We start from the raw sequence: 10,532 nt of genomic DNA, 5'->3' as shown, positions 1-10,532 counted from the left end.
AAGCACATTAATTACTCATTGGGGCAACTTTAGAGCACAGACTAATGTGTAATTGGCAGGTTTGCCTGTGCACTCCATGAATCAGCCACTGCTGTCACTACTGGCCACCATGTCAGTGACTGATTTTATGGATGGTGGTCTGTCACTCCAAGAACACACACATACACATGTTTGCATTTATCCAGACAGGCAATGCCTCACTGATATGCACATGTTTGACAAATAACCTCCTGTGAAAATTGTGCTGCTACTTGTTTGGTTAACGTGTCAAACTAATTAGACATATACTTGGCAGGCTGTTGGAATTTTATGGCTGTATGATGAAGATCGTGGGGAAAGGGAGGAGGTTATTGGGAGCATTCCAGCGCTGTGTTTACATACTATGACCTAGACTGGAAGAGCAGTGTGCTGCTCCACAGCTTTAATGAGGCAACTGTCATTTAGTCCCGTTCTGTCCTGACTTGTAACAGCTTTGTCCAGACTGGTGTTTAGGAGAAGGTGATTCTAATTGCATCTGCTCTGATTATTGAGTAACTTTTTGTGCACTTGTTCTTTTTGGAGTTTTTTCTATGCATAGTTCTTAGCTGCATTTTACATCACATCCATTGCAAAGTACAAATTTAGTGGCTGCACCATCATAAGCTGACCAACTGTGGGGTCAGTCACTGTGAGCAGACAGCAAATAAGAGATTATTTTGGTTTTAATTACTTGTTTTTCTTTCTTTTTTTTTTTTGCCAAGAAAAAAAAATGTTTGAACTCTACCCTCTTTTCCTTTTAGAAATGGATGACATCAAGATCACAGGCAAAAATATTCTTTTTTCTAAAAAAAAAAAAAAAGGGGGGACAGTAGTAGTTTTATAATGATTTCAAATCAGCTACATTTCACTCTTACACAGGCCAGTTTTTACTTTGGTAATGTCACTTCTATTTGAAATTTCAGCAAGGTTACAGTATTTCTTTTTCAGTATTTTTTCAGTCTCACTCTAAGCCAAAACATGAAGACAAAAAGTCTAGATGTTTTCTTTTTGCTGTCATGTGAACTGGAGCATTCATTACCTGTATTCCTGTGTGTGTAATTAATTTCTGCAACACACACACACACACACACACACACACACACACACACACGTATGCCATTGCCAAAACACCACAGTTCTTTGGCAAACGAGACTTGTGGCGTTCCAGTGTTACATAATCTCTCAAACATGAAATACTGCTTCCCAGAAGCATAACAACCACTGCCATGGGTTTTCCTAACCCAAAGCACACAGACACACCCCCACGCATGCTGCACCCTAACACTACACACACACAGACACACACAGACAGCATAACAGCTTTGCACACAGATGCCCTCCAGATTTTCCGAGATTGGAGTTTCCCACTTAAGCAACCAGACTTCCCTCTTTCCCTCTTAGCCCATCCTAAATGGGGGCGGGAGTGAAGGTTTCTGACACATATTCAGTCACAAGCAATAAGTGTCAGAAACACAGGCAGACAGGCTCAAGAGGCAGACAGTTGATTTGGTAAGCCCCTTTTTTCCTGAGCAGCCCAGAAGAGCTTTCTCTTTGACACAGACTATTGTTTTGTGACAACTGTCTTGGATCTGGACATATTCCTCTGTCATATTTCAATATAGCTGTCTAGATTGCCAGAAAAGTGGGTGGAGAGTGCTCTTTTTGACAACGGGAAATTTCCTAACTGCTGGTGTCAGAGCGTGGTCATGACAGCTGAGACAGAAAGGGTCATGTCAGGAGAGGTGAAGACAGACGGTTTGCCCCTGAATCCTCTGCGCACGGCAGCTGGCCCTGAGCCAGAGCTGCTGTGTATCTTCGGGACGGGGGACCTGGGGCGTTCTCTGGGCCAGCGTCTGCTCCAGACTGGCTACAGGGTCGTGTATGGCAGCCGCAGACCTCACAGCTGTGGCCCTGTGCCTCAGGGAGCTCAGGTACAAAGTACAGCATCTTCAGGAACCTTGCACTTCTATTTTATTTTTCTGGCTTTTTTATCATTGTTATGACTGACACTTTTTCTTCATGTGTTTCATCATCTTGGGACATAGCCAAATATTTGGAAATGTGTTGTAAAATGTCAAAGTACATGTTTACCAGGAGGAAAAAATCAAACCGTTTTGATCAATTTCTTTAACAAGGTTTTTTAAGGACATGGACTGTATGTGTGTTTGTGTTTGGGTGTGTTTCTTTTTTTCCTTCTTTTTTTTGGATAACACACTGCTGCATTTTGCATTTGTCTTTTGTTTGTGCAGTTAAGTGAATGAGTTACAGTGAACACAGTGAACCAATCATTACTCAGTGTTTTGCCATGTGTTGTGGCTATGTATCACCGTTCTCTCTCTCTCTCTCTCTCTCTCTCTCTCCCTCTCTCTCTCTCTGTGTGTGTGTGTGTGTGTGTGTGTGTGTGTGTGTGTGTGTGTGTGTGTGTGTGTGTGTGTGTGTGTGTGTGTGTGTGTGTGTGTGTGCTGCCCAGGTGTTGAGCCATGCAGCAGCTGCCCAGTCAGCCAAACTGGTCTTTATTTGTGTTCACAGAGAACACTATGACTTCCTGGAGGCACTTGCACCTCAGCTAAAGGGGAAGGTACTTTCAGAACACAGCAAAATGCCACCATATAACAAAGCAGGTAGTTCATTTCTGACTTTTTGCCCACTTTGCTGGTTTCATTGATTGGAAGGTGCTGGTGGATGTCAGTAACAACCTGAAGAAGAATCTATACCCAGAGGCCAATGCAGAGTATCTGCAGAGGTGAGGGGGAATTATTTGCAGATGGACCCTCTGTGTAATATTTGGTCATGTTATGGACAGTGGCTTATCTTTTCAACAACTGGTGGAACATGAAGCAAAAAGAGTTTGTTTTTTTGCCATCCAGGCTCATTCCTGGAGCCTTTGTGGTGAAGGCCTTCAACACCTTGTCTGCCTGGGCTCTACAGAATGGACCCTCAGATGCCAATAGACAGGTACTGAATGTGTCTCTTTTTGTTTTGTTGCTTTCACACAATTTTCAGCTTCAAACTTCTGTGCATCCATTACATAAAAAAAAAACAGGATCAAATCTGTCTTGTTGACCACTAAGGACTTGCGGTACCTTTAAAAAGTATCAGCGTGGGTGGCACTGTTTTCAAATGATGGATGCCTCAGTGGGGAAAGAAACTCTTCCAATACTCCAACACTACAAGTGCCTGACAGTTCTCTAATGTGCTCTCACAATGAGGTGCTGACCAACAAGCTAAAAATAATAGTCTCTGTTAGAATGGGAAGCGTATTAGTCCAAACTTGACTATTTACTGATTTTGAAGTTTTGATCGAGCCAAATCCAAATAAAAAATGCCAAATCTAAGGAGCCTCTTCATGTCTCTGCTTTGAGCACTGAAGCATCTCAATGATTTATCTCGAAATCAATTAACTCCACTGTCTCTCTGAGAGTTACACTCCCCATCCCATGCTTTAAACCCCCTCCCTGGCCACCCACCAAACCCTTTCAGCAGCCTATGTGGATTTTTTTGTTTGTGTCATTTTGATGTGTGTGTGTTTCATGTCTGTGTGCGTGTGTGTGTGTGTGTGTGTGCCAGTTTTTGTTGCTGTTGTTGCAGCACCATCACCAATCACAGACTAAATTTAGAGTATTTCAGTGTATAAACCACAGCCACTACAGGTGGTAGAATGTTCTCAAGAGTCAGTCATCCTTTTATCTTTGTGTGTGTTCAAACCTAAATATAATATAATGAAGGCATATGCCTCATGTGGGGTATAGTATCTAGTGCTTCAAAAAACATGGGTGTCTATATATGCCAGGTGTTCCTGTGTGGAGACAGTGCTGAGGCGAAGCAGCAGGTTTCAGATGTGGCCACCAGGCTGAGCTTCAGTGTTGTGGACCGGGGCTCTCTGTCAGCAGCCAGGGAGCTGGAGGATTTCCCCCTGCAGCTGTTTCCAGAGTGGAGGCTGCCGCTATGGATAGCCACTGGCCTCACCGCCTCCTTCTTCTTTTACGCTGTCATCGTAGACATTGTCTACTCATATGTCACATACAAAAAAGACACTTCCTTCAGAATCATGGTGTCCCTGGCCAACAAGGTAAACCATCTGACCGCCTCTCATCCACTGTACTGGCACTGTGTCAAAACTGCGGTTTACATCCAAGCCTCCCAGAGTGCTCCAGACATATCATACAACCCCAGCCCTGTGTATACTGTCCTCAAAGCAATCTATTCTGTGTTTCTCCCCCATCATTCAGGTGTTCCCCATTGTGTCTCTGATCATGTTGTCTCTGTGTTACCTGCCTGGTGTTCTGGCCTCCTTCTTCCAGCTGTACAGAGGGACCAAGTACAGGTCAGACATCAGAGCAGGACAAAGTAATGTCCACTACCTGAGAGAGAGAGAGTTGCATTTGCAGGGACAGAGGATTATCATTTACTGTATATTTTAACCATTGTACCATGTAATAACAGTAAAAGTATGGTTGTTGCAGGCGCTTCCCCGACTGGCTGGATCGTTGGATGCTGTGCAGGAAACAGCTTGGTCTGTTGGCACTTGGCTTTGCCTCTCTACACGTGCTATACACCCTGCTCATTCCCATACGGTATGCAACACTATTGCACATCCCTTTGCCTTTTAACCATAAATTTCAAACACAGGGTCTCCTCTGAAACATTATGTTCAATTTTAGTTGTTGCATTCCCCCAAAACATATATGAATGCTAAGGATTTTGACTTGTTGTCACCTCTAAGTCTTTGATACTCTTTACTAGATAGCTTCTAGCTGTAGCTTTGTTTTGTTGCTCACTATGATCCACTGAGAAGTCAAAATAACACACAGACACACACACAAACACACACACACACAAAATGAAACAAAATAAGTTGTCAGTCCGCCATTCTGAATTTCCTGACGATGGAAGTGGGCCCTTTGTTTCCCACTTAAAATTACCTGTGTTATTTCTACAGTCACACTGCAGCTTAGCCCTGCACCTCAAAGGCTGTATTTAACAAAATGACTTGGTAGGCACACAAAGTCATGTTGTTAAATGCTGCTGAGTTTCAGTTTAGCAAAATGTAGCTAAAATGCATGAGAGTATCAGACTTTATAATGTGAAGTAGAAAAATAAGATGGAAATATGAAAAATTAAATGTGGTTTTTGAAAATTAAAAAGTACATGTGTTGGCATGACATTGTGGTAATAGTTTGCTCTCTGCAAACAAGTGAAGAATGTATCATCTCTGTAAGTATTAAGTATGAATTTCATAAATGTAATGTAACTGTTAACACAGACAATCAGATTTGTGTCTCTTTGAGTGATGGCCTTGCTCTTAAGTAGCTCCTAGTAGTAAGTAGCTCAAATTAGTGAATACCACTCTTAGTAGGTACTTGCCAAGTTTTACATTCAAGGTAAGAAGGATAGATGACTAAGCAATTAAAATATATCAAAGACTAACTACTGTAGGCTAGGTAACTACTGTAGGTATCAGAAGGGTAACAGTCTGAGTTTAACAGCATCGTTTTCAGGGAATCAGGTTCCACTTTCTGGGAAGCATCTTCTCTACTACCCATCAATCTAAGAAACAATCTCGCAGGTACTGAAGGTTTCTATTAGGCTGTGGATGTGCTGAAATCAATTTCTAGAAAGTAATTACACAATTAAACTCGGGCTACTGCTAATATAAACCTTCAGTACCTAACATATTGTTTCTTAAATTGATGGGTAATAGAGGAGATGTTTCTGAGAAAGTGCAATTCCCTGCAGGAGTCACGCCATTAAACTTTGGATCTTACCATCCTTAACCCGTGACAACTCCAGTTACTTAAGCAGATGAGTAATACCAGAGTTTATTTCAAGTCATTCAGCTGATTTTCTTGAAGTTCCCCTGTGTTGTTAGAGCTTTAATTATTTAGTCTTTTATTGTTTTTATTATGTATTCAGCTGGCAAATACCTATAATTTATGGAAAAGTCATTTACTTGATATTTCTCATATATTTCTTTGATAGGTATTTTTAAAATTTATTTCTTTGTTTATTCTATGAATTTGTCCTCAGATACTATGTGAGATACAAGATTAAAGATAGCACTGTCAAGACGGTAAGTCTGCCACAGAGTAAAAAATAACTGTTTATTTTGAATAAATACGGAGCTGCACAAGCACGACTGCCCATCAATATATGATGATACATGCTCATGATAATTATGGCATGATCGTTATTAAGCTGTTCCCATCGGTGCAGAAACAGTTTGTGCCTCTTTTCACTCTCTGTCATTATCAGATCAGGGAGAACAAGACAGTCGACTTTGAGACCAGCACAGCCTGGTACACTGACTCCTACTACTCCATGGGTATTCTGGGATTCGGCCTGTATGTCATTTTGGGAATAAGCTCTCTCCCCTCCGTCAGCAACGCCCTCAGCTGGAGGGAGTTCAACTTCATACAAGTGGGTATCTTCATGTGTGCACGCTTTAGTTTATCAGCACATTCATGGTGATACATTGTGATCAGGTGGAAACTGAATGTAGCACTGTGTACTGTTGCAGTGTTAGAGCATGTTGTGCAGCCCATCTGAATCCCTGCGTTTTGTTTGCACAGTTGAAACATTGGCAGTCACTTCCACTGGAATGACTCGGAAATTTCCTCATGAATGTTTCTTGTTGTGCTGGCCCACAGGTTTCCCAAGCTCTCTCTCTGCCTGACACCCTACCCCCCCCTTGCTTGTATGTCTGCTTCTGTGCCTGTGTACGTGTGTGTGTGTGTGTGTGTGTGTAACAGCAGGAAATTCCCATTTGTGTTTATTCTCCACTTCAGTTGCACAGTGTGGAGAATCTTGGCATGTAGGTTTTCCTAATTCTGCATCTTTGAAATCACATAGTTTACTTTGTATTTTAATCACACCCCCTCACACTTTGTCAGACCATAAATGAATATGTGTTACATGTGTGCTCTTTTGAAATGTTCGAGGGTGAGGTTACCACCATCTTAATTGAACATTTGGCAATAAATAAATACATAAATGAATAAATAACTTAATTATTTAATTAATTAAATAGATACATAAGTTATCCACTAAAATGTCACAGAACATTGCATAAACTTAAATATTTTTTCTCCCAAAAACTTTCTCTTACTTACTTGTTTATCAGTCTCTTCTTCCTGTGTCCTTTTCTGCCTTCAGCTTCATCCATTTCTTAGAAATCAGATTCTGCAGCCTTGGCTCGTAAAGCAAACTGACTGGCCGGCTAGAGTGCTGCTGGTCTTTTTAGAGACATTTCTATGTAGTTTCCTGGGCCAGGTTGAGACACAATAAATAAAAACTTATTGAGAAATTTAATTTGGGAGAACTGATTATCTTACATCTTTACTGTGGTCTTGAAAAGTTTGACAGCTAGATGGATGATCCAGTTAACACACAGACACGTGCTTACAATGTCAAGCATGCTCAATTTGTAGCCAGTCAGGAAGGGGCTGGTGGAGGTAGTTTAAGGTCTTATATTATGAAATTTTATGTGCACTGACACTATTGGTCCTGTTTTTGCTGTTTCAGCTAGTGGTGAAATTTATAGAAAAACCACTGCACCCCTAAGGAGTTTGGGGACTTACAGCAACATTATTTGCTTACAAACCTCATACCATCACCATTAGCATGGGCTAGACTGTTAAATTTCCATCCCTCTATTGTTGGAAATAATCTATTAATTGTTCACCCTGTAGTCAGTCTCTGTCCTCGCAAAGTTTCATTGTTATTGTTTTACTTATGCATGTTTTCTGCAATGACCAATTGAAAATGAAATCGGCCTCACTACAGGGAACAAACTCATTCATAAATGTAACTGGGTCATGTCAAGCTCATTTTTCCGTACCACCCCTCCCACCTTCCCCCTTTACTCCAGCCTAAATTAGAGCAGTGCTTTAAATGTTAAGTTATTCATCAAATGTAATTTAGAGGGCATACATTATCCTTGGCCACAGACTCTAGGTTTTGTGTGTATGTGTGTGTGTGTGTGTGTGTGTGTGTGTGTGTGTGTGTGTAATGGAATGGTTTTGTGTGCCTCCTGGTGCCTGAATGTGTGAGTGTATGTAAATGTGTGTGTGCGTGTAGGTCAAAGGCTTGTCTCTGTAAAGGCCACTCTGTCACATACCAACTCATTGAACCAATTACACAGCAATTAGATCTGCGTTATCTGTGGGAGTGGAGTTGTGTCTGAGTATGTGTGTTAGTGCACTGGTGCGTGTCTTATGTCTCTCTCTTTCTCCTTCTCTTCTCTCCTAGTCCAAGCTGGGCTACCTGACACTGTTCTTCTGCACCTTCCACACCTACCTGTTTGGCTGGAACAGATTTCTTCGTTCCTCTACATACAAATTTTGGGTTCCACCTCCTTACATGCTGTGCCTGGTGGTGCCTACAGTTGTGTTGCTGCTGAAGCTGCTGCTCCTCCTCCCCTGTGTGGACCGCACCGTCACCCGCATACGGCAGGGCTGGGAGAGGAACGAGCCTGAGGACGAGAGCAACAAAGCCCTACTTACATAAGACTATCACACATATACACGCATGCATACACAAGCACACACACAGAAGACACAAATACAGACAAACACAGGCACCAACGGGACTTCCTACAGCTCTATCATTAGATCATCCCAGCTCATTGTTTTGGCTGTCATATGTCCAAGACTATGCAATCAGAGCTATTGTTCAGCTCTCTGTTGTGAAAAGCCAACAGAGAAAACACTCACAGAAGCATGCCATTTCAGAATCTATTTTTATAACCACGTCTGAGGGATCCCTTCTTGTAAATATAATATGCAAGAGGATGATAGTAATCTAGTTTCCACTGTTTCTCTCATATTTAGCTGTTTTCAGACGCACACACATGACCATCTTTTTGTTGTGGTGAACTATATTGATTGCACCCATGTTCATTCAGTATATTATAGCAGACCTTATTGCTGCTTGTATCAGTGGATCAATTTGAAGTTCTCAGTTTTTAACACCTTTGATTTTCTCATCAGCGTCAGTGTATGTGTGTGTGTGTGTGTATATATATATATATATATATATATATATATATATATATATATATATAGCTTGTCATCTTTTTCTGTACATTGTGAGTTATTGCTTTGAGGCCCCACAGCCATAATTGCTTTTTTTAAATTAATGTAATGTGAAACTTTGTTGTAAAACAATCTTATAAGTGATATAATAAAATAAAATCAACCTTAGTGTGACAAACAGTATTGCCTCTCATCCTGTCTGGAAGCCCAGTCGAACCTACAGAGTTTTTCCCGGCTGAGTTGAGTGCGCTCTGTCTCGTCGTCTCTGTCTGATCCCTCTCCAGGGCTCATCCCTCTGGCTGATCTGATGCTGTTCTCCAGGAAACATTCACGCTGAGCTGCAGGCTTCTCCCTCGTCACTTCTGGATCTCATCACTTCAATGGAGGCAGCAGCCTGCAGACTTCACCATCACAGAGGCCCTCTGTGGATAGGCTGTGGTGTTTTCATGTGACAGAAAAGATAGAACCTCAATGTTGTACTATACCAAGTCATTTTTGTCGATTGAGAAGGGAAGAAAGGAAGAAAGCACAGAGCATTAATGGTAACCTAAGTTAACACTCAGTGACAAGTGCTTGTAGAAAAATCTATATATAGCCTACAAGGTAGGAAAATAACAAAACAAAGAAAGTAACCAGCCAACAACAACAAAAACCCTAACTATTAATGACAAAAAAAAGATTATGCCAGGTTTAATAATTCATGTTACTTTTGAAGTTGTACTACTTGAGGAACGAGTTGTTACTAGTTACTCAAGTTCCTTCTTAATGAGCACAGTTTCCTCCAAAAGATAGCTAGTGTATTTATTCCTGGCAAAGTGATGATGGGATGATGAGTCCCATGCAACAGAAGTGAGAAAACATAATAGCCTGAATGTAGTCAGGCTGGATTTGGAGAGCTACAGTAGAAACGGTGGCACTGAAGTCAGAGTTGTCACGGCTTTGCTGGGGGGAATTTGTCTACTGTACAAAGAGTACTTCATAATGTGTAGTACTGTGCATTATCAGTCATATTACGATCCATATTTCACAAAGTATCTATGAGGAAGTCAAGTTTTGCAATAGTGAAAACTGTAGTCAAAAATAAAAGACAAAGGGAAGCAAATATTGCAAAGCATGACAATGAAGAAGCAGCAAATAATAAAAAAAAAAAACTCACAATCCATTGCACAAAAAGTATTGCACAAAATTGGCCTGACCTGCTCGTCCATATTTTGTATCAGTCACATTCATAGGTTAGTCATGTTGACAGGCAGGACCAAACATTCAGCACAACTCTTCTGTCAGCTAAATTTCCTGCACTGCTGGTTTGATTGCTGTGTGTGTGTGTGTGTGTGTGTGTGTGTGTGTTTGTGGTGTCCTGTGCTGTCTTGTCCTGTGCTCTGTAGGCCCTGTACCATTAGGTGTGGCCCTTCCTGTCATGTTATCTTTGTATGGATTTAGAACAAGCAATCACTTATTAGACTGACACAATTATAAAAAGCT

At 41.3% G+C, this 10,532-nt stretch overlaps 1 protein-coding gene across 1 annotated transcript; it reads left to right on the top strand.

Moving 5' to 3' along the window:
* The first annotated feature begins 1,503 nt into the window (after positions 1–1,503).
* On the top strand, positions 1,504–9,218 carry LOC115373215 (metalloreductase STEAP4). The gene is made up of 10 exons (XM_030071486.1): positions 1,504–1,949; positions 2,489–2,596; positions 2,691–2,761; positions 2,886–2,973; positions 3,809–4,087; positions 4,248–4,342; positions 4,482–4,592; positions 6,046–6,088; positions 6,271–6,435; positions 8,266–9,218. Exons 1-10 carry the CDS (start codon positions 1,725–1,727, stop codon positions 8,521–8,523), a joined length of 1,443 nt encoding a protein of 480 aa, XP_029927346.1. The 5' UTR covers positions 1,504–1,724; the 3' UTR covers positions 8,524–9,218.
* Positions 9,219–10,532: the final 1,314 nt, after the last annotated feature.

Source organism: Myripristis murdjan, chromosome 16 (genome assembly GCF_902150065.1).
Source record: "Myripristis murdjan chromosome 16, fMyrMur1.1, whole genome shotgun sequence".
Lineage (NCBI taxonomy): Eukaryota > Metazoa > Chordata > Actinopteri > Holocentriformes > Holocentridae > Myripristis > Myripristis murdjan.
Note: the sequence above shows the minus strand (reverse complement) of the source record. Positions and strands in the feature narration are given on the sequence as shown.

Coding starts and splice junctions, on each gene's coding strand:
- LOC115373215 (XM_030071486.1), top strand. CDS start 1,725: ATGACAGCTGAGACAGAAAGGGTCATGTCAGGAGAGGTGAAGACAGAC. Junction 2,762..2,885: donor AATGCAGAGTATCTGCAGAG/GTGAGGGGGAAT, acceptor TTTGCCATCCAG/GCTCATTCCTGGAGCCTTTG. Junction 4,593..6,045: donor ACCCTGCTCATTCCCATACG/GTATGCAACACT, acceptor ATTTGTCCTCAG/ATACTATGTGAGATACAAGA.